Source organism: Xiphophorus hellerii, chromosome 17, assembly GCF_003331165.1.
Source record: "Xiphophorus hellerii strain 12219 chromosome 17, Xiphophorus_hellerii-4.1, whole genome shotgun sequence".
NCBI classification, from domain to species: domain Eukaryota; kingdom Metazoa; phylum Chordata; class Actinopteri; order Cyprinodontiformes; family Poeciliidae; genus Xiphophorus; species Xiphophorus hellerii.
In genome coordinates this window covers 13,095,507-13,117,059 of record NC_045688.1, presented here as the reverse complement: position 1 = coordinate 13,117,059, position 21,553 = coordinate 13,095,507, and the positions used below count along the sequence as shown (strand labels likewise).

The 21,553-nt window shown below is 39.9% G+C and overlaps 1 protein-coding gene across 9 annotated transcripts in view; it reads right to left on the bottom strand.

Annotated features, from left to right (window-relative positions):
- cald1a (caldesmon 1a) overlaps window positions 1–21,553 on the bottom strand; it is a 62,583-nt gene that overhangs the window by 18,452 nt on the left and 22,578 nt on the right. For 3 of the 9 annotated variants that reach the window (XR_004342611.1, XR_004342610.1, XM_032589059.1), the window contains exons 1-7: window positions 14,711–14,847; window positions 13,600–13,685; window positions 2,850–2,987; window positions 658–1,063; window positions 435–476; window positions 251–283; window positions 32–142 (exon numbers count right to left, since the gene is read on the bottom strand). Coding sequence is in view for 7 of the 9 variants with exons in the window: in XM_032589059.1 (XP_032444950.1) it covers window positions 32–142; window positions 251–283; window positions 435–476; window positions 658–1,063; window positions 2,850–2,987; window positions 13,600–13,676 (807 nt within the window). In the remaining 2 variants the exon portion in view is untranslated. Of the gene's footprint in view, window positions 1–31; window positions 143–250; window positions 284–434; window positions 477–657; window positions 1,064–2,849; window positions 2,988–13,599; window positions 13,686–14,710; window positions 14,849–21,553 lie in introns of those variants that run through there. The other 6 variants (XM_032589060.1, XM_032589065.1, XM_032589061.1 and 3 more) reach the window with 6 other exon arrangements.

The following is a 21,553-nucleotide window of genomic DNA, read 5'->3' as shown; positions in this document are numbered from 1 at the left end:
TTGGGATATCTACATAATCATCCTCAGGTACCTCTTCAGCCTCCCCTGATGCTACTGAATCCTCCTCAGCCTCGGAGTTTGCTGACTTGGCCTGACTTGAACTCTCACTGACTACCGAATGGGTTTCGTCTTCAATGTGATCCTAAGAAAAGGGATTACAGCAGTTCTTTGAAGCACAGATCTGGGATTCGCTCAAGGATTTGTGCTAAGAAAAAAAAAAAGAAATCTCCAAGGGACTTGGCAGGCATACCTTGTGTTGCATTACAGTCTCCTCTGCTGATGCCTGCAGAGACAAGCATCGTGTTTGCAGGTATTTGTCAGCAGAAAGTCATTTAACCCCTGAAATCTTCTGCATTTTCCACAAATTTCAATGTGTTTTATTGGGATTTTATATGATAGATGCTCATGATTTAAAAATAAAAAACCTGACAAACCTTAATCTGGCACCTCGAAATAGATCCAATGCCACCAGTTGTCTACAAGATTTGCCCAGTTAGTCAATAAAATCAACCTTTTCAGAGTTTAAAAAAAAGTCCTTCTGTTTCACAATTATGCACAACTATCACATAAAATCACAATAAAATATGTTGTAATGTTAAAAAGTTGGTGTTAATGCCTGAAAACTACAGTGACCGAAGAGAGATGAACATGACTGACCTGTTCTCTCAGATTAGACCTTCTTGGTTTGGTTTCCACAACTTGAACTTTTTCCTCCTCCTCCTCTTCATCCTCCTCTCCCTCAGGAGCAGGCTCCTCTTCCTCCTCTCTAGGTTCCTCTTGCTCTTTTTCCTCCCGCCTCGAGCTGCTGCTCTCAGTCTTCTCCTCGTCCTCCACGGTGTCACGGTAACGGCGGCTGCGCCAGGAGGACCGTTCCTCCTCTGTGCTGTTCTTCTCCGGGCCGACGCCGTCGCCGGCGGGTTCCAGCTGCTTCTGCCTCTCCAGCGCCTCCTTCATGCGTCTTTGCCGCCTCTCCTCGCGCTTGGCCATGCGCTCCTGCAAGGCCTGCTCCTCGTCGTCCCCGCCGCCGCCGTAGGGGCTGCTCACTGAGACGGACTCTGTCACGCTACGGGGAGAGCAAGAGGACAAACCATTTCACTGCGGGGATCTTTGCGTTGGGTCAGAGAAGGCGCCAGTGTTTATAGGACACTTTACAGTTTTTGTAATTGTTTTTGTTGTATTTATTTCACTGTGTTTATTAGTTATTAATGAAGATTACATTTAAGATACGTTATTTTCCGTATTTCAAGCATCTTGTACCAAAAATATAGACTCAAAAGTAAATATAAAAGTGCCTGTAATGGAGATCTGAAGAAACTATACAAAACCACATAAAGCACATCCAAATACTAAAGTACAACATTCTTAGCACAGCCGCCGAATAATGCAAAGTAAATGAAAAATATTTTTCATTGCACACTGTTTACAGTTTCCTTTCAGACCTTCAACCTTTCAGCAAAAGGTCAAAATCGAACAGTTAAGGGGTCAGAGCAAATCTGACAAGACGCACAAAAGTTGAGAGAAAATGCTTTGTTGAGTTTTTGTGGTGTGGTGTAGTCTGTTCTGTAAAAATGAGCAATAAAAGAAGCTTGTGCATCAGTGAAATAAACAGGGAAACGTTTTCAAAAGCAATTTTTTTGTTGCTGTTTTTATTATTCTTTTATTACCGTGTTTTAAAAATTAGTTAGGTTTTCAATACTGATATGGACAGTGACGGAAATCAAGATTTGCATCAGTATTTGACTTATGTAATTATTAATTATGAATCTGTCCCAAGACATCTTTGTAGTTACTTTTTTAAAATTGTAATTCTGAAGTAATACCAGATTTGTGGCAAGACGGATTAAATAGTAGTGTTTTAGTGAGTAAACATGGAAATACGGACACTGTTCAGTTAAACAGCAACTACAAGCATTTAAAATATTTAACATATAAATAATTAATAGAGCTAATGATTAAACTCAAACCTTTTTAAGGTTGCAAAGGAATTCCTGAATGCAAACCCTGCTCTGGTTAGCGCTTAGCTTCACTCCCCAGTGGGAATATAACATTTTTTTTTTTCCAAACTGAGATTGCCATCACTGCAGGTAGAGCACAATACATCACTACTTTACATTTACACACCTACGTCCAAAACATATATCTGCATCCACGTTATCAATCTTATGCCAACACACAAACAGACCATCTGAAAGTGTATATCCTCCGACCTCGCTCAAATCAGCGTGACTCAAACTGTTCTGACCTAAAACGTCTGGCAAACATTATCGCTCACTGCAAACAGTCAACAATGGTTTATTGCTTGGTCGCGTCTCCGCGTCCTCAGGCACAATCCCCTTGTTGTTTGACCAGCCCAGGATGTATCTCCAAGCCCAAAGGGAGGAAACATTCATGACCACAAAGCGACGTTTGTATTTCTGGATGTAAGTTCTTCCCACCACTTCCACTGTTGCAAAGACGATTCATCAAACAACCAATGGAACGCCATGGATTTTTTTTTTTTTTTTTTTGTTGCTCTTTGGCCATTTTTAAGATGAGATCATGCATTACTGAAACACCAAGCATGCATTTTTTTTCCTAGAAAGGAAGTCCTCCCAATTTGCTGCTTGCTTTATTCACTATCTAGGTCATCGACATTTCGTTTGAGATGAAGAAGCGCCATTTACTCAGCTACACTAGTTTGTGGCTTAAAAAGCTGAACTCTGTACCAGCAGGAAACTGCACAGCAAGTCCCCCTGCTGAGGGAGAGCTGAACCGTTCGCTATAATTTGCATTTTCGTTTCCAGCTCTATTTTAACAGCGACACTGGGAGGTAAGAAGTTCATACAGTGGCTTTTCAGTGCGAGCATCACCTGTGGCTGTTGGTCATGACGGTGCCGTCCGGCTGGCTGCTGGGCTCCTCGCTCTCCCGGCTCCTCAGCCTCTCCTGACGCGCCCTGCGCCTCCTCTCCCGGGCGGCCTCCTCCTCGTCGTCATCGTTCCTGAGCATGCTGAGGGGAGCGAGAAGAAGAAAAGCCAAGTGAGAGGAAGAAAGGACATTTTCTTTTCTTTTCTTTTTTCCCCCTCTCTTAAGCCAACTTTTAACCCTTCTTCCCGTCCTCAATTAAACCTCCAAGTCAGAAACTTCAAAGTGAATGATTCTTTAAATTGGACTGTAATCACCACAGTGACCAGAGCTGATGGATTTGCTTCGGGGGTTTTTTTCCCTCACACCCCCGCTCCACTCCTTTTCTCTTATCACGCTGACCTGTCAGCTGTGAGACATCTAATACTTCTTATCGAGGCTGCAGTTTTCACGAGCTGATAAAAAGTCAGCCCGAGACCTAGCTTGGCTGCGGATAAGAGAGAGCCATGAAAGTGTTTCGGGATTGTCCAGATCTGGTCTAAATTATAAGTGATCTTAACAGCTAATTCTTTGAGAAATACATTAAAACCAGGAATCGGGATTTTTTGAACATGAACAAAATTAAACGAAAAGTTGAAATAAAATCAAGTGAAAAGTTGTTCTTTTGTGCCAACATGACGGGAATGAGCCAGTAACTATAGACGTGTATGTCAAAGCTACATTAATTCAATTACAGCAGTGATAATCTTGTATATTTTTGCGAGGGGTGCAATTATCTGCATGCTTAAAGCATCACATTATTTAATCTTTAATTGAACTGGAATGGTGAGCCTGGGACTCAAAAGGAATACTGTCGGTTTCATCCAGGCCATGGAAAACTGAACCACCTCTACACCCTTAGTAGGACCCTAAAGATGCATGGGAGTTCACCCAACCAGTTCTCATGTGTTTTATGGACTTGGATGAGTCCATAAAACATGAAGCCCTTTATATGGGCTGTCAGGTTCCAGTATGAACCTGGAACTTGGTCCACATTGACGGCAGTAAGTCAGACTTGAAGTGGTTCAGGCATCTAGTTAGGATCACTCCCGGGTAATGTGTTCCAGAAAAAACAGCCAATCCTTCTGGAACAACTTCCGCACCGAAGAGTGTTGCACGACGTAGTAGGTCTTAGATATTCTGCATTCACTGATCAAAAAAAATATCTAATTTTTGGACTTATGATCAGCTGACCACCGGTAAAGATAGGAAGAAGTAAAAAAGAAGAAAAGTCAATTCTGATCACGAGGTGATGTCTTGGTGCATCTTTAACTTAAAACAATGCTTCAGTTGTACTTATTTTATTGAAACTTAAACAAAAGTGAAACTGATAATTTTGTAAAAAGGGGGAAAAAAATCAGTTTCTTTAAAAATGTGTCTTCTACTCTTAGATCGTTTTTTAAAATTTTATCTTGAATTTCTCCACATTTCACACCGTTTTTCTAAACGGCAATAAAAATCAAAGGCGTTTTACTGCTTCAAATAACAAAAAAAACCCAACAGCAGCAGCTCAAAAGCTGCTGTTGATTTTCCACCTGGAGGTATCTGGTCAAGCCTCCAGCAGACGGGATAACGGCCCGAGCAGGTTGCGTCTCAGACATGGGTAAACATCTGGTTTTTGAATTAGGTTTTACAACCTTCTTGCTCTACTTACTATAATGCCCAGACATTACCAAAGATGTACTGTTGTAAAAGAAAAAAAAAGGCAAAGAACCACACTGTGGTTACATCTATTTAATGCCCTGCATCAACAAGACATCATAAAAAGGTAATAAAAAAGTTCACAGTCTATTTCCCTTTAAAGCAACTTTAAATGTAACCTAGATGTGATGAAAAGCAACAAGTCTAGGCCTTCCTCTGGGGCCAGAGTCAGCTTGGGGAATGCAGGAAGGTGCAGCTGAACGTGAGCTACAATAAAGCAGTTTACATGGAAGATGCTGCAATTCCAAGTACATCTGATACCAAACTACTTCTTAAATATGGATGCCCGACATCAAAGTCATCATTTTGGTGGGTTTTTTCCCTTTAAACTCTAGGACTTCTGGTTGAAATCGGTTTGCTTGGGCCACCTCACATTTATGAACAGAGTTCCACACTTCGTCGCCGTTGCCCTGGCTGACCTTTACACTCCCACCGCTAACCACACGCTCCAGCTACCTCAGATCACAGTGCAGCTTTTTGAGGTCAGCCAGCGAAGCATGCCTCTGCATGTTAATTGCAACATGTGTGGTGAGCGGAGCCAAAGCTGCTCTGGTTTATGCAAAGTTTTACAGCTTGTGAACAACTTTTCCCTTCATTTAGCCCCATTCAGCTGCTACCCGTCTCTCCGGTTCTGGCTCCAATTTTGCTCCCACATGGACCGTGTTGTCATAACAGCACCGATAAATCTGCTGACGCCCATGCAAGGTCTATGGGACTGTGACGTCGGTGATGTCAGGCAGTGCTTTACGTGTGCAATTCCTTAAATCAGGGAACTTTGGGGTTTGAAAGTGACTTAATTAAAAGAATTTCCGGAAGTTAAAAAAAAATGCTAAATTTGTTGTCATTCTATCCTCTTTAGATCTCCGACGGTGTTTGAGCTGCATGCCGGGTTCAGGTTTCAGCCAATACGACAAACCGATTTGAAGCCAAACATCTCTACTAGATTGAGTCGAGAAGTCTTCTGGTTTGTTCAGATGCAGCTTGGTAAACCCCAAGTCGTGCAGTCATGTTCTTTTTCTCCCTTATCCAGAAAGCATTCTTTTTTTGTGTTAATACACATCTGTATCCCTTAGCCCAACAATCTGGGAATAATCTTTTTCACCAGCGAAGGAAAGACTTGAAATAACCTGGAAACAGCCCGACATTCTTCCCATATTGGTAGGGAGTAACACTTGCTTCTCTGAGGTCATTGCTGATGTCTTTCCAGCTTCACATTGTGTTAACAAGTATTTATGCTTCAGATCAGCAGAATACTATTTTCCCCCTGTAGGAAGACAACAGTTCGACTGTAAATGGATTTATAACCTATTCCTAGACTGACAGACAGCAGCAGTTGCATCTTTTGAGGTTACTGCTGATGTCTTCCTGCTTTGGCATTGTATTTACACAGAGGAATCCTCCATTTCATTACTGATTAGCAAGCTTCCAAAATGTGGTCACACTTGCTGCTGAGCCATAAATCAAGTGCGATTGATTAGCAACTCCTGGATGTTCCTTTTTTCGCTTAAATCCAAAAGTAGTAAACCTAAGCTTACTTATTTTTTTCCCCATGACTGTAAGGAAACCTATTTTCTCATGACATTAGGAATAAGTTACATCGGAAGAATTGAGGATAATAGGAAATATTTTACATTTTATTATTTTTCTCTGCAGGAAAAGCCTAACAAATTCATAAAACTGTCCAGTGCACTTACATCAGCCACAATTCAAGAGAGTAATGTATATGCTTTTCTAAATAACATCCTCTTTAACTATACTCCCCTTTAATAGAAAGCACATTAACCTTCATTTAAAATGCCATGGCAATGTAATGTTTTTACAGACAAAAAAAAGAAAAAAGTCGTGAAACAACTTGCGTAGCTCCCAGGGGACCGGTCCGCCCCAGAAACAGCACCGAATGTCATGAGAAAGAGGGAAAGACACAGGCTAAGTATGGAACAAAAGGGTCCTTGGTGGCTGCGATGACGACGACAATCTCAGGGTTAAAGATTCCCCCAGTAGGAGAGAAGAACAAACTCCTAAAAGCTGAATTAGCATTCCCGTCAATCATAGCCTTGGCTAGAGACGCATGCACTAAGCAAAGCTCTGATTTAATATCCCCCCCTTTCCACCGCCCCCTTCCGTACCTGGGCCCCAAACTCTATCAGCATACTGACAGAAATATGAGGTGGGAGCAGAGGACAAGAGAGAGCAGGCGAAACGGGGAGCAGGGACAAAAAGGAGAAGCGGGAAATGAAAAACGGGAAGGAAAGGGTGTGCACAATAATGGAAAAAGGAGTAATCTGCAGATTTTATCACGGCCAACTTTTCCTGTACAAAATGATGTGCAGCCACGGCTAGAAGCTGCAGCTAGGTGGGTTTGCCGGTGTATACCCTTCAACAGATGTCCGTTTCTAGGGTGAACAAACACAAAATTTAAAATAAACATTCGAGATCACAAGTTGACATCTTACATATTTATAGCAAGAAGTATTCACACCTCTTGAACTTTTCCTACATTCTGTCGACGTTACAACCGCGTTCTGTGAGTGGAACCTTTATGCTTTTATGATGCGTCAACACTTTGTAGCGTGATATTGTTACGTGGAAGGAAAAATGATTTTATTTCCCTTCCGCTCCACAAATATGCACAACTTTATGTTGGTCCATCACATGAAATCCTAAAAAAAAAAATGCATTAAATTTTTCTAACATAAAAAAAAAGTTGAAGACACAGCAGTTTGACATGAATTTACAGATCAAAATATAAGGCGATACAGCATAGGTCTGTGTGAGCTTTAAAAATCAACTGTCTGCAGACATAGCATCGCCATCAGTGAGCTTATTAGGGAGAAAAATGTCCAAATATTATCATTACTAGAAAATATCCCAGAAATGTCAGTGAAAATAATTTGGGAAATGCCCATGGGAAAGGGGTTCTTAAAGCCTCCGTGGCAACAGAGGGACAGAGCAATGCGAAGGAGGAAAGTGAAGAGAGAAAGGCTGCAGGGACGAGAGGGGTAGAGGAATTAAGGATGGTAAAGGGGGAGTGAAAGGCGGGGGCTTGGACTGGGCTGTCAGAAATGCTGACCCATTCCCACGCTGATCTCCCTGGATCATTTCCCTTCCTTCTGCCGGCCCACAGGACCACAGTCCACCCTCCCTGCGTTCCTCCAAGGATAGAGAACGTTAGCTGATACAAAGTCCCACCCAAATGCATTTATTCCTACTCGCAGATAAATGACAATAGATTCGCAATAAATTCCTGAATTGAAAGCTTTCAAAGGGATCCAGCAGGTTAAAATTTGACACGCGAGGGTCAAAAAGCAAGGTAGCAACCTCTCCGTCCATGGAAGGTTTCCATGTGTCCGTGTTCCTGTCAGAAGTCGAAGGTTTACGAAGCACGATCGGGTCATGTTTGGAGTGGTGTTCAGCCAGGGTGGGGACTGTTTGACATGGCTCATTCACAGGGGATGGGTGTTATTTCCTCAGCACTTCCTGGTCTCTCGAGGGGAGTGTCAGGAGAGGCGTAAAGAATGAAGAGGAAAGGGTAGGAGTAGGTCAGCAGAAAGAAAGCGACATCCGAATGGCGAGAAGATGAAGAAATAGTTCAGTGTTTTCTAATTTCAGAGTTATGGTCATTGAGACGCTTCACTAAAACTGTCTTGAGACAAGCTGCCTCATATTGCTAGAAAATGACTTTTCAAAAAGAAAAATGCTTGCTTATTGGAGTACGTTTTGGTCCCCCCTGCCCTTCTACGCATTGTTCTTCAGCAGAATTATGAGCAACTATGCTCCCTTGAATTTGAAGCAATCCAACATGTGGATTCCATCAGGATGCGTCTCTGTTAACACATTGTAGGACTCATGGTATCCCTAGTCTTTTATTCTCCAGAAAAAAAATAATTGTGCGTATTCTAAACCATTGGAAGGAAGATTTATCAGAGAGTATGACTATGCGCCACTCTTCTCCAGTACAAGTTTGCACATCCTTCAGGATTTCAAACAGTCTTTGACATCACAGTCCATGAAGAATAACATCTGGACTGTGGCAACACGACATCACTGGACATTTGTGAATATTATTAAACCTTTTCGCTATTTCATTAATCGTACTAGCAACGCGCTAGTACAATCCATCGTACAAATTTCTGCTCAATTTATACATCGTAAAAATTAAGTAGAAAGTTTCAATCTACCCTTCCTTTTAGCCTAGCATAAAGCTACCAGCCAGCTTTGTTTTAGCTTGAAATGTTTGAAAATTAAGCTAATGCTGATGAACTTCATTACAAAAACAAAACAAAAAAAAACACAACAGGTTTTATAAATAAGATAAATAAGATATGAAACATTTGTTGTAAATCAGTTATTTTTACTTTTAGCAGTTGCCAAATGTGCCACTATTTTGTAACATAGAACTCTACCAGGTTAAAAGCAAATAGCTAGCTAATGAAAAGCTAATATTTTTTCTTTGCTAAGGCAAAGAAAAAATAAAACACCAGACAACACCAGAGAAGTTTGAGAAAAAAATGACTTTCATATGCTATAAGAAAATTCTGCAAAGATGGATAACAACTAGCTGACTTGTTAGCACAAAGCTAACGGGTAGCTTTGCTTTAGTTTAACATGTTGAAAAATGAAAAGCAAGTTGTTTTGTCATTTTCACCTAAATTTCATTTAAAAGTCTCACTTGCAAACAACATAATATGTAATGCTAATTGCAAAATTAACTACTTTAATCAAGAAATTATATATCTAAACACACCACAAACTTGCTGTCTGTACAGCAAAGTTAAAATTCTACCAGACTCCAGAAAAAAATTGTAAACTTAATTTGACTTTTATTAACTTTTTATTGACTCGCGTATGCTTCTACACAAAGAAAGACCAGTTTCAGTCAAGGCAGCATGGTTTCAGAATCGACTGAGAAAATTCCATGTCTATGAGCTCTTTGGAGACATTCCTGTCCGAGTGTGTTTCGCTGAAGGAAAACATACTCCGGCACTGATGAGTAGCATTGATTGGGGAATTGAAGAACACGGGTGTGCGAGAAAGCTTTGAGGAATAATATGCGGACGTCTGTGGCTTTATTGAATAATAATAGTAAATCAAAGCCCTCCGTGCACCTCTGTCTCAGCAACAACTTCCATACGACCAACGGAGGCTGATGTGAAACAGAACAGGGAAGACTTGGCTGCCTGTCTCCCATGCCATACATAACAAAGCATGGATTAAACATAAAAAAAAATATTAAAAAAAGCTTGAATGGAGCTTGTCAAGCTTTCATCACCTCTGGAGGTGAAACACGCAGAGTGAAAATCTACTCCACGCAGGCACTCACCCCACACAAAGCATAACATGATCTAGTACAGCATGCAAACGCCCACTGACCACACTACTACTCACACTCTACCACACAGACAATAGCAGTGACCAAGCATGTAGTAAATGGAGAGCTGGCCAGTAAACACATAATAGCCAGGAATTTAGCATCCCTACAGGCACCATTACATGGCCCCACATTCTTCCTCAAACAAACTTGGAGTTGAAATGCCTCCTTACTGATTTGTTTTTACCTTTTGTCATCATCAAACCAATTTTATTACCAATTGCTACCAATTCCCTGAGTAAATAGAAAAAAAACACAGCTTTCAAATAATTATTTAATTTATTTCAGGTAAAAAGGCTAATAATTGTTTGTGCCATCCTTCAGAGCAACAACTGGCATCTAAGGTTTGGAAAAACTGGTAATATGCTGTTTAGATCTCTGTGGAGAAACTATGGCCCACTCTACCTTTTAAATCTGCCTGTTCAAGTTTCTGCTACAGCACCTCAATCGGATAAAAATCCGGCCTTCCACTGTTTGTGGTTCTTCGAAAGTGTGTATTTTCACACCAAATGCAACGGGGACACACACTTTCCAAAATGTTTCGCCAGTTCACTCAATATGTTCCTGAAAGCCTTGGAGCTCGTCAACACCAAGATGGGGGTTTACATTCTTTTTTTTTGTTTTGTTTTCAGGTGCGGTTATTTCCCTGCAAGTCTACCCACGAACACTGATCTTGCTCTAGACGTCGCTCTTGGTTCTGTTTGGACCTCCCGAATGAGTCCTTGATGTGCTCTGGGAATAATTTAAGCTGCCTAAGCATCTCCTTGGATGGTTCATCACTCGTTCATTTTTTTCCCCCATTCACGGCTCCTGCTGTGGTTTATTTCAGCCATAAAGCCTTAAAAAAAGGCTTTCTAACACTTTCCAGACACACAATAGATTTTATCTGCTCATGAATTCTTTAAATTGGGACCTGATGTGTTGCTTTTTGGTATCTCTTCGCCTTTATCAGGTTGCCATTTAATTTCCAGATTCCCTGATCTGACAGGTATAGCCTTAGCGTGTAGCTAAATTTTCACATAGGGCGAGTATAGCATTTTCCCCTTCTTAATAAATGAAATCATTTGATAACTGCATTTTTGTTAACACTGTGGAATAATAAGATTAGTTTGATGATCTAAGACAGGGGTGTCAAACTCCAGTCCTCAAGGGCCGCTGTCCTGCAACTTTTAGATGTGCCTCTGCTGCACCACACCTGAACAGAATAATTAGGTCATTAAGGCTCTGGAGAACTGATTTACACAAGGAGGAGGTAATTAAGCCATTTCATTCCAGTGTTTTGTACCTGTGGCACATCTAAAAACTGCAGGACACCGGCCCTCGAGGACTGGAGTTTGACACCTGTGATCTAAGACAAAACTGCTGAACAAAGTCAAAGGGAAATACTTCACAACAACACTATAAATATGACTTGCTTTAATGTATTGTCAGAAAAAACACCAATAAGAGATCAGTGTTGCCTGATGCATAAAATGATGGACGACGTATAAATTAACTCCCCAAAAGCTTCAACGTTTTCTCTCAGTTGACTCTTTTGATCTCTTCCGTTGCCTTTTCTTTAGTCTGCTTTTTCTGTCCAACTCCATGTCCTCTATAAACATAAACACTTGAAAAATGTATAAATAATTCTAAGCAGTGGACTGTGAAACCATTAAGCTTCACTTAAATCAGCTATTAAGAGTGCATTTGAGGAAATGAGGCATGAAAGTCTAAGAGGTGGAAATTAAAAAAGGCCCTCAAGACATCACTTCTGCATAACAGACAAAAATTGGTTGTAGAGATCTTGAATCTAAAAACCTATAATTGAATGAGGAGTGCTATCCTTGCCATCTTTTTGTCTTTCAGAGCAATCCCCGTTTACCTTAGCCTAGGAAAACCAAACACCAGCGCACTCCGTCTCTAGAAAATCCAATATCAACACATCTTGATTCAGACATATTTTATCCTATGTAACAACTAAATTAGGAATAGATGATCAAGCTTAAAACATCTGGCTTTTATTCACAGCTGTCCAAATGGAAACAGGCAGAATCCCTGACGACTATAATCATACATAGGATGCCCATCTTACCGCTACAACATGCTCCCCCAAGATGCACTGTTTGATATCTGATTGCTAAAGTTTACAAATGTTCAAGTAATTTTTAAAAAGAAATTTAAAATAGTAAGACATTTTTGGAGCATGTTTGTTATCGCTCTGTCTTTTATGTACTCCATGTTGGTAGGCAGAAAGTTAGCTGACACTTTTTGAAGAACCTCAAAGGTCGCATGAAACAGGCCTTTCCACCCACAGAAAGATTTTTAAAACCTAAATATGAAAAATTAGATTGGTATCAGATAATGGGCACAGTGTTAGCTACTAGCATGTCAGCAAAATAGTATTTAGTCTCTGTGGAGAAGTAAAAGTGTTGATCATGTGTTTTTGTTTAAGTGAAGTCCATCTTAAAGGCTTTAACTAGTAGTTGTTGTTGTTTCACAGAATTATTATACCCAGGATATAAGCTTTAACCTTGACATCTTTTAATCTGCGCTTGTGACTCTTATTTTGAAGCAACAAAGGAAGTAGTTCTTTTGCAGACTTAAAAGGCCAAAGACCATCGTTAAAGCAGTAAAGCAGCCTTTGGTCAGATTTAAATCTAGTTTTAAGAATCAGATAATATGCTTAGACCTAAATTCAAAATCAATACCAACAAATTACAACTATCCTTTTATCAGGTGCAAAGCAGAATTAATTTTAACACCAATTTGAAATAACTGTGCCTAACATACTGCAGATTTTCCTTTGCACATAAACAATTTCACCTTGAGCGACTGGCCTCACTCTTTACTAGAAAACACAACTCGCATATTCATAATGTCTTAGAACAAATTTTCAGAGAAAACCCATCCAAGCGTTCTGCAGAGTTCAACCCGGTGTCACTTTGTTTTCCATAAGTGATGCAGGTTCTAATATAAAGGCTTCTAAGCAGCAAGTGACCTTGGACGGTTATCTGCATCCAAATCAGACTCTTCCTTAGCGCTAAAGACTGCACCAAAGATGAAGAGACCTTTTAGAAAACTGAAAAAAAGAAGAAATAGTGAGTCTAAACGCTTTCTTGTCGCACTCTGTATAAAACCCTCGCAATAAAAATGCCTTTTAACTACCTTTTTGATTAGTCCACTTTAGCGTGTTGGGGCTGACTCAATTTGCAGAAGCCAACTTTAGTTTAATCAGTTTCTTCCACTAAGTAAAAGAGGGTTCAAAAGGCCATAGTATCTGGGAGAGAAAATTGGAAACAGGGAGGCAGGGCATGATTGAACATTAAAGGTCATCACAGAGCGTATCAGATTTCTTATCAAGCCTTTCTTCTTCCTGCCTGCTTTGGGGAAAGCCAATATCTGCTGAGTGATGTTTTTAAAAGACCTGGCTCCTGGCTAACGTCCTCCCCTAACTTGGCGTGAGCATCAGAGGTGGTGTGCAGAGAATTAACAACCAGGGAATAATCGCACAAAAGAAACTGCTTCCACATCCATACAAAAAATAAAAATAAAAAATCCTAAACGACAGCAGATTCACCTCTCTGAGGCGCAGGTGGGTTTTTTTAAGCACACAGAGAACGCCTGAATAAAAATACATATATCAAAAGGGACAGCCCAAGACGCGTCTCACCGTTCAGCCTCCAGGCGCATCTCCTCCCGCTTCTGCCTCCTCAGCTCCCGGCGCCGCTCAAAGTCCATGTCCTCCATGATGGTGCTCTGCGGAGACATCATCAAACACAGATATGTTCACTTTGCTCGCTTTCTGGCGAGGAAGCAGGACAGAAAGGTATTCATTTACAGCTCTGACCTCATTTACTGGCACCACTGGAAAAAGAAAAAAGATGTATAAAAACCTCAACAGCAGGAGGCCACAGCTCCAGTCAAGTGTCCCAAATGTTTTGGACGTGGTTCTGCTCCAACTATTGTTCTGTTGTAGTTACCCATGTAAAAAATGTCTGTTGTTATGGAAACTCAGAAAAAAAGATTGTAGATATTACTATGCCTGTTGCATTAAGCAACAAATCAATTAATGGCATTAAGTCACTGAGTCTGCTAGAAGCTAAGTTAAATTAGCATGTTTGCTATGCTAAGTTCATTTAAAGGAAAAAAAGAAGGAATCCATTAACAGTAATGCATTCCTAAAATAAAATATGGATATTTTATGTTTATGTGTTCATTTTAAAGGCTTTTTACACGTATTTGCCGCAGTTGTTTTCAATTCATGCGAGCGGCAGCCCAGACAGTGCTTCCTTTTTATGTTTAAATACTACACTGGACTTAAACAGCACGATGTGCAACTTTAATTGCTACCTCTCTCAATGGGGTTATAATTTTGCACACACAGCTCTCATTAGTTGTCAGCAAGCTGAGGAGCTAAAATTAAAAAAAAAGCATACAACTGAGCACAAAAACAAGGGGGGGAGAGAGAGAGAGAGAGAAGATGAAGCCAAGACAGGATGTTAACATCATCAGTTTGGAGTAAATCTAAAGAAAGAAAAAAAACCGACTTGGTACACGACTGGCTGTGAGGCCTGAGACCACCCAGGAGCTGTTGAGCTTTCCATCATATATCTATGATTCTCATGAAAAAACTAACAGGAATGGAGCGAACTATAACCGGCGGGCTACGTGTAAGCTGCGGCTTAACGCCTATTTTAATAATGTGTGGCAAAAAAGATGCAAACAGTGCTGAGAATAAGATTCTTAAAACAGACTTAAGCCATAAAGGAACTGCATCGTACCTTGAATTAGCCTCCAATGTCTTTTGTTTTTGTCCCTCACACCATACCAGTAACTTGTAACGGTTTGTCCGAGCAAAAATGCAAAGCAACGTCTCCCAAAGCTGGAATCATTTGTCAGAAAAAAGCAAATGCCTGCTTGTTCTTCCTTCCCTCCTAGTTGTCCCTCCCTCTTTCTGTCCTCCCATCTCTGCTCCAAAACTTTTCCCTGTGTTGTTTACAGACGTGTCAGAGCTTGGCTAAACTTTGTTTTCCTTCTCAGCTTCCTGTATGCTGCGAGTTATGCCTCCCTATCTTCCCATTTGTGGTCCCACATTGGACATTGCCACCCAGGTATATATGCAAACAGGCACGTAGGAGAGGCGTTATTGATTTTTTGTGCTTGCACATGCTAATGACCAGAAACGGATGCATGAATGTGAAAAGCACCTGCAGACTCTCGCCCACCCAACCCCCTTATTGCATCGTCAACCCTTCTTACGCGAGCCTGTAGAGTAAATAAAAACCATGCCTCCGTACAGCAATACCCTCGTCTTAAGAGACGCCCTAAATAGCGCGAGGAGTCTATGTTTAGCTCCGCATTTAAGAGTTATTTGTGAAAACGATGAGTGGGAAACGGCCGGTCACACCACAGTAATCAAGACGAGATGAGAGCAACAACAACCAAACCTGAAAAGACCTCGCACGCTTTCCAGAAACGGCCAAACGCCCAGGGGAGGGAGAACGTATTAGCAATGAGAGCATGCAAAGAATATAAATTTGGGCTTATTATTACACATAATGTTTAATTTATGCAGCTGAGGTGCAAGCCTGTTTGCTCAATGTGCACAGTTTTAAAAAATGATTTAAAGACCTGTCATTTAGCAACAGATGGATGCAACAAATACATCGTAAGTTGATTTGTGATTCACGTTGCAAAGTATTATTGAGTAATAAACAAGGGGGGAGGGAATAAAAGCATTTAAAAAACTTTTTATTGCTACAATATATGCATTGTTCTTAATTATTGCAGCTATTAACTTTGGGTTAGCTCTATTTTCTTCCCCATATAAAGTTCAGTGCTACCAAAAGTCACAATTCAGAGTAATTAGCTGGGCTTTATTGCATGACCAACTGAATTTGACCAAGTAATATGATCTGAACATTGAATATGGCAATGTGACTGGACTGTACTGAAGTCCCTTAGGATTAAATTTGCTCTAAAATAGAGCGATAAAATAAACTGTTATTAAAATAAGGAATCACCAGAGTCCCTAGAGAAAGGGTCTTTAGTGCAACCTAGAGGTGTAACTGTTGTTTGCGTCGCTGAAGGGACCACCCACACATTGCAAAAAGCTAACAAAGGCATAAAGTTGAGGCAGCCAGAGTAAACATTTTGTCACATTTTGAACCTGCCCATGCCTGCCAGCTGTAAAACATCTCCCTTCTCCATCTTTGTCCGTTTATTCCTGTTCAGCGCCATCTATCCACTCCTTGCCTACTCTTCTTTCACCCTGTCTGCCTTCTCTGTCTTACTATGAATAATGATATTTTTATCAGTCAAACTACTAGCCGTCGAGACCGCCAGACCCTGGCACATAACCCACCGTCTAAGTGCCAGTCTCTTGAAAGCCCTTAAGAACCAAGCTGATATGATCCTCACATTCACTAGGATTATACATCATGACTCCACACACCGAAAGTCTTGAGTTGAAACAATAGAACATTGTTGCTCGAATGAGGCACAACCAGACAAAAGGGAAGAGGTTGGATTGGGAAAGAAAAAATGGCTTCAGGTTCTGATGAAATGCTCCCAACATTGGATAACTTCTATCACAAGAGAGGACTTGCTATCCTCTTGCAATCTCTTCACAAACACATTAATCTTCACGGTAGAGTCATGAAGCTATGCGAGGAATGTTATTTCACCTTTGATTCTAATAGACAGACTTTAAAGAGACTTGATATTTCTTATTACACATGCCAGTTCAACAAAGCTCCTCTTCTTTGTGTGTGCAGGCCCTGTTTTGGTTATTGAGTAAAAGGGGGTTTACATTGAGACGAAGTGGATGAGCAAAAAACAGCATTACGCCTAGTTGTGGATTTTCCAGCTGTGCGGTTAGTTAATAAAAGGAACAAAGGTGACAAAGTGTATCAACAAGTCAGCGGTAAGTGGATGTAACATTTTTTAATTGCATTAAAAGGTGTTTTCACACCGGATAGTCTCATAGACTCAGTTCTATGTTAGAAATTGCAACCTTTCTAACATTTTCAGCTGGTGTGGTTCGCTTTCATATTGCATTGAGCCAAATGTTGCAAACTAATTGAAAAACCTGCATTTTCCACCCTCGCCTGTAGCGGCCCTGCACCAAGAACTACTGAAGAAAACAACACAAAAACCTCCATGAATACATGAACGCAGCTTCCTTCTTCACAAAGCACAAAAATGGAGCACAATCACAATTGAGCAGTTGTAGGATTTCTCTTTTGTCCCGCTAGCGCTAGACTCTCGCCTTTGTTTTGCTTCCATTGACCCAGAATACCCTGTGCTATAGTTTGCTTCGTGTTTTTGGAGCGGTCTCTGGTTCACTTGGCATTCACATATGAATCCAAACTGAGATAGAGTTCACTTTAATTAAACCAAAACCTAGGTTTTTAAGCGGACCAGTGTTCGCTTTTTTGGAAAGTGTCAGAGTTCGGTTACCCCTTCACAACTCCCCAAACAAACCAGACTGCTGCTCGATTAAAGTGGGCTAAACAGGACTGGTGTGAATGCACCCCAACATGCTGACAGGATACACATTCAGACAGTATTTTTACTTTAGGGGGGATTGTTCAACAGGGGTGCAGTTATGTACTTTCTGAGGTGTATGCAAACACATTAGGCAAGAGAGGAAAGAAAAGCTGTGGATGTTGTCCTGAGTTCCTTGGTGACCCTCTTGGGTTACTCCTTTGGACACTTTCTCTGTAATTTAAACTACAGAAACAATGATGGCAATTTCAGTTCAAATTGGAGTCCCAGTGCAGGAAAGCAAGAGTGCACTAATTACTAAAGTTAAATCTACAACCCTTCTCAAGAGAAAATGACCAAAGTATATATAAATTTTTTTTAAAAAGCCTAAGAGGAAGAGCAGGGGCAGGTGCTCTTTCTCATTTCAAGCTAAGAAAGTGTACTTTAGTAAAGAAAGAATGATCATTTTATGGTTATTTTATCACACAGATAAAGCCTCGGCAGTAAAATAAGGAAGACGAGGCGTAATGAGAGGAAGACACTTCATGTTAGAGGTAGTGCGCTCTAACAGCTGTTTTGGCCGAGGCTCCGGGGACAGTTTGAGTTGGGTAAATGTATCATTTCTCGCACAGGTAAGGAGTCTCCTGAGAGTAGTCTCAGAGCTGTTAAAATTAAAGTGTAAGGGGGTTTATATATTATAATGTGAAAAGTATTTTTTTAAAAGTATTTTATATATATATATATATATAAAGATCCAGTATGTGTAGTGACTGTGGGTCAGCGTTTGTGCATTAAACTAGAAGGTTTATGCTGTTTTTTGGTTGTTCCCATTACTTTATCATCTAGAATCTCCTCTTTATTTGAATGTTTCAGGACCAGAGTCATAAACTAATTTGATCAAATTATGTAGAACTATATCTTCTTAATTAAAAATAAAGATGCAACACTAAAGGGAATGTTGATCATTTTGAGTGAGAGTGTGTCTCTATGCTGCCCTTCAAAGGACTGTGGAAGGTGTACCCCGCCTGTCACTTAATGACGACGCAAAGATAAGTGGGTACAAATAATGGAAACATTTTAACCAATTAAATGACATTCACACTTTCTTAGCTTATATTGTAAATTTTCTTTCAAAAGACAGACTTTATTTCTTTATCAACACCTGAAATTATCCATATTCAAGAAATGTGTCCTATACTTTTTTCTTTCCAATTTGTTGTTTTGTTAGCTTGTTAGGTTTAGACCCTAATGGGTTTAAGTTGCTTTAGCTATTCAGACAGCTAATGCTATTCATCATGCGGCTTACTTCATTATAAAACTGTTGTTTCTGTGCGTTGTCTAAATTTCATTTTAAAAATGTATCACACCGTGTGACTTTCAATTATTTTGTAATGTCAAGCTCTACTTTTAGTCCAACAACTCAGATTGATATCTACATTATGTTAGCTTGAAATCCTTCTCAGTTTAAGTTTATTATAGCAACCATGCTAATTTTTTTTTACATAAAACTGAATGTTTTACCTTAATTTACACTCATCACATATTGTAAACTGCTGTGCTGTGGTTTAATCATTATGTCAAGTAGATCAATAATTTTTGTTTCAACATTCCAACCCACTGAGCTACATTCACAATCACCTTGTGTTAGGTTTTAAAATCTTTTATAGACATTTTTATCCCTGCATTGACATTTAAATAGTCAGTATTAACCACATGCCAGGTTCCAATATTTCTTATAAAACAGTAACTCGCACTACATTTTGTGTAAAAACTCTACTGCCTTTGCTCAGAGTACAACTCTAACTTTCCCACACGCACTTCTCTTACTGTCCTTCCTGCTTTGACCACAACGCCACAGCTAAACCAACAGCTGCACACTCGGCATAGCTAAAATATGAAGAGAGGCGGAGATGGTTGGCTATGAATTAACTCGAGTCCTCAGCTTAATTTACAGGGTTTAAGCCTTCGTTGGAGCCAAACTTCTTTCTTGATTTGTCATAGCAAATGTCAACCACAAACTTTTGCTCCCAACGCCAGGATCCTCAGCTGCAACCGTACTTTGTACGCAACATATGAGGCCAAGCATCAGCGCTCAGCTCGGCCTCACTGCCATCTGCTTTCCGCATACATTCGCTCTTCTTCCAAAACAAATTTCAGAAGCTTCAGCTGAAATGGGGAAAATTTTCACCAAGCGTGAGCCTACGGCAATTACAGGCAAACCTGAGAGGGTAATGCCAACGCAAAGTGAAATGCAACCATGAACGCCCGAGGCGAATTGTCATCAGGATCTAGTGATTAAACGCAATTATCCATTAAATCCTTCTTCGGTTTCCTTTGTGCTGACTTAAGCTGATAAAAAAAAAGAAAGAAAAAAAAAAGATCAACCAGTGAGGGAAAACTTCACATCAGGATGAGGAAAAGACCTGAAGGTTAAAGATGTCAAGTTTCCATTTGGTGAGGAAAAAGGAGACTCCTGCATTCCCAGACAATGGTTCACATTCCATAGCACCTCTCTGTGCCATGTGAATCATATGTGCTGAGACAGGCGGACTTAGGTTTATCTTCACACACACACACAGCCAAGAAAGTCTCAATGGAATACCGCGGAGGCATTATACGCTGGACAAAATTATCTGGGGTTAAATTCAACACTCAATCAGTGGCCTAAAAGACAAACAGCACCACGATCCTAACAATAATGTGGACAAGTTGGGGGAAATTTAGCTGATCTGATGTTCAAATGATGGGTTTGTTTGCACTGATCTGCTCTAAGCCAGATTGGGTTTCAAGTTTTATCATGTTTTCTTGTACAGACCTTCCAACCATGGCCTAAAATATTAAGACAAATTATGGTTAAAATTGTGCAAAGTGAGGTCCAACACACTGGAATTATCCTTAAAAGGACCATGAAAATCAGCTGTTCCTATTTTGGCGTCAACTTACTTTCCCAAAGCGAACGCTTTGATAAAACTGATGTTATGAGGAACATTTCTTCCAATGATCTGTCAAGTTAAGGAATTCTTCTTGGATGGAAATTTGTAGTTACATACCTACAAATTGACTGCCTTGATTGAAACAGATTATTAGTATGTAACACTTTAATCCTGTGTTTAAGTGCGGGAAATAATTCAACTTCACTTTACATGCTGTAATCTTCTGTATATTTAGATTGTGACTCACTTTTTTATATATATATTTTTTCCTCTACTCTTCAGTCTTTGTGTTCAGAGACATCATGTTTCTTTTTAAGATGAAAACACCTCATAAATAATACTCATACATAAAGAAACTTATTTACCTTTTCACATTTAGGCACGATAAAACCACAAACAATGCAGTTTACTGGAAATACAAAGTAGTGCATATTTGGAAAATGGAAAGAAACGGACACAGTTTTAAAATTTTTCATCAATAGAAAAAAGCATGGAATCTGAAGACATGGTCTGATGACAAAGGCCCTAAATTTACCCAGTATGCAGAGCTACAACGCAATGATTAATGCAATTAAATCACAGATGTCATTGCAATACCCTTATATCCCAGACTGTAGTTATGATAGACTGCTTGGATTCAATAATTCTTAGAATTATAGCTTTACAGCATTTATTACAATGATGCTAAAAGTTTTTCAAAGCTAACAAAAGTATTTTTTTTTTTTTTTGCAAAATCATCCATCATTGTTTACATCCAGAGGACAAACACTACTCAAAAATTAAAAGCTAGCCATTATCAAAAAGCACAGTCACATTAGTTAGTGAATTTATACTGCTAAACAGCATGCATTTATGGTTGAGACGCTAGCGTTGACATAGAGTGGTGGGGCAATAATGAAGGAAAAAAAAACAAAGAAAAATGCAAGTTAATTGTATGAAATCATTGGGTAGCTGATATTTATATAAAAAAAAATTGTATGTGTTCAAACAGCCCCGTCAAAACGTAGACTTAAATCTAAGTGGCAAACTGTGGCAAGACTAAAAGCCTCCCCACAGCATGATGCATCCTTTACACTAAGGAGTGTGTGTTTAGGGTGAGGTTTGGTGTCAGTTTTCAGATGGACCCAATTTACAAATCTGCTAACTTCCAATTTTCCAAGTTTTATTTTATGCTGAATTTGTGTTGGTTTATCACATAAAATC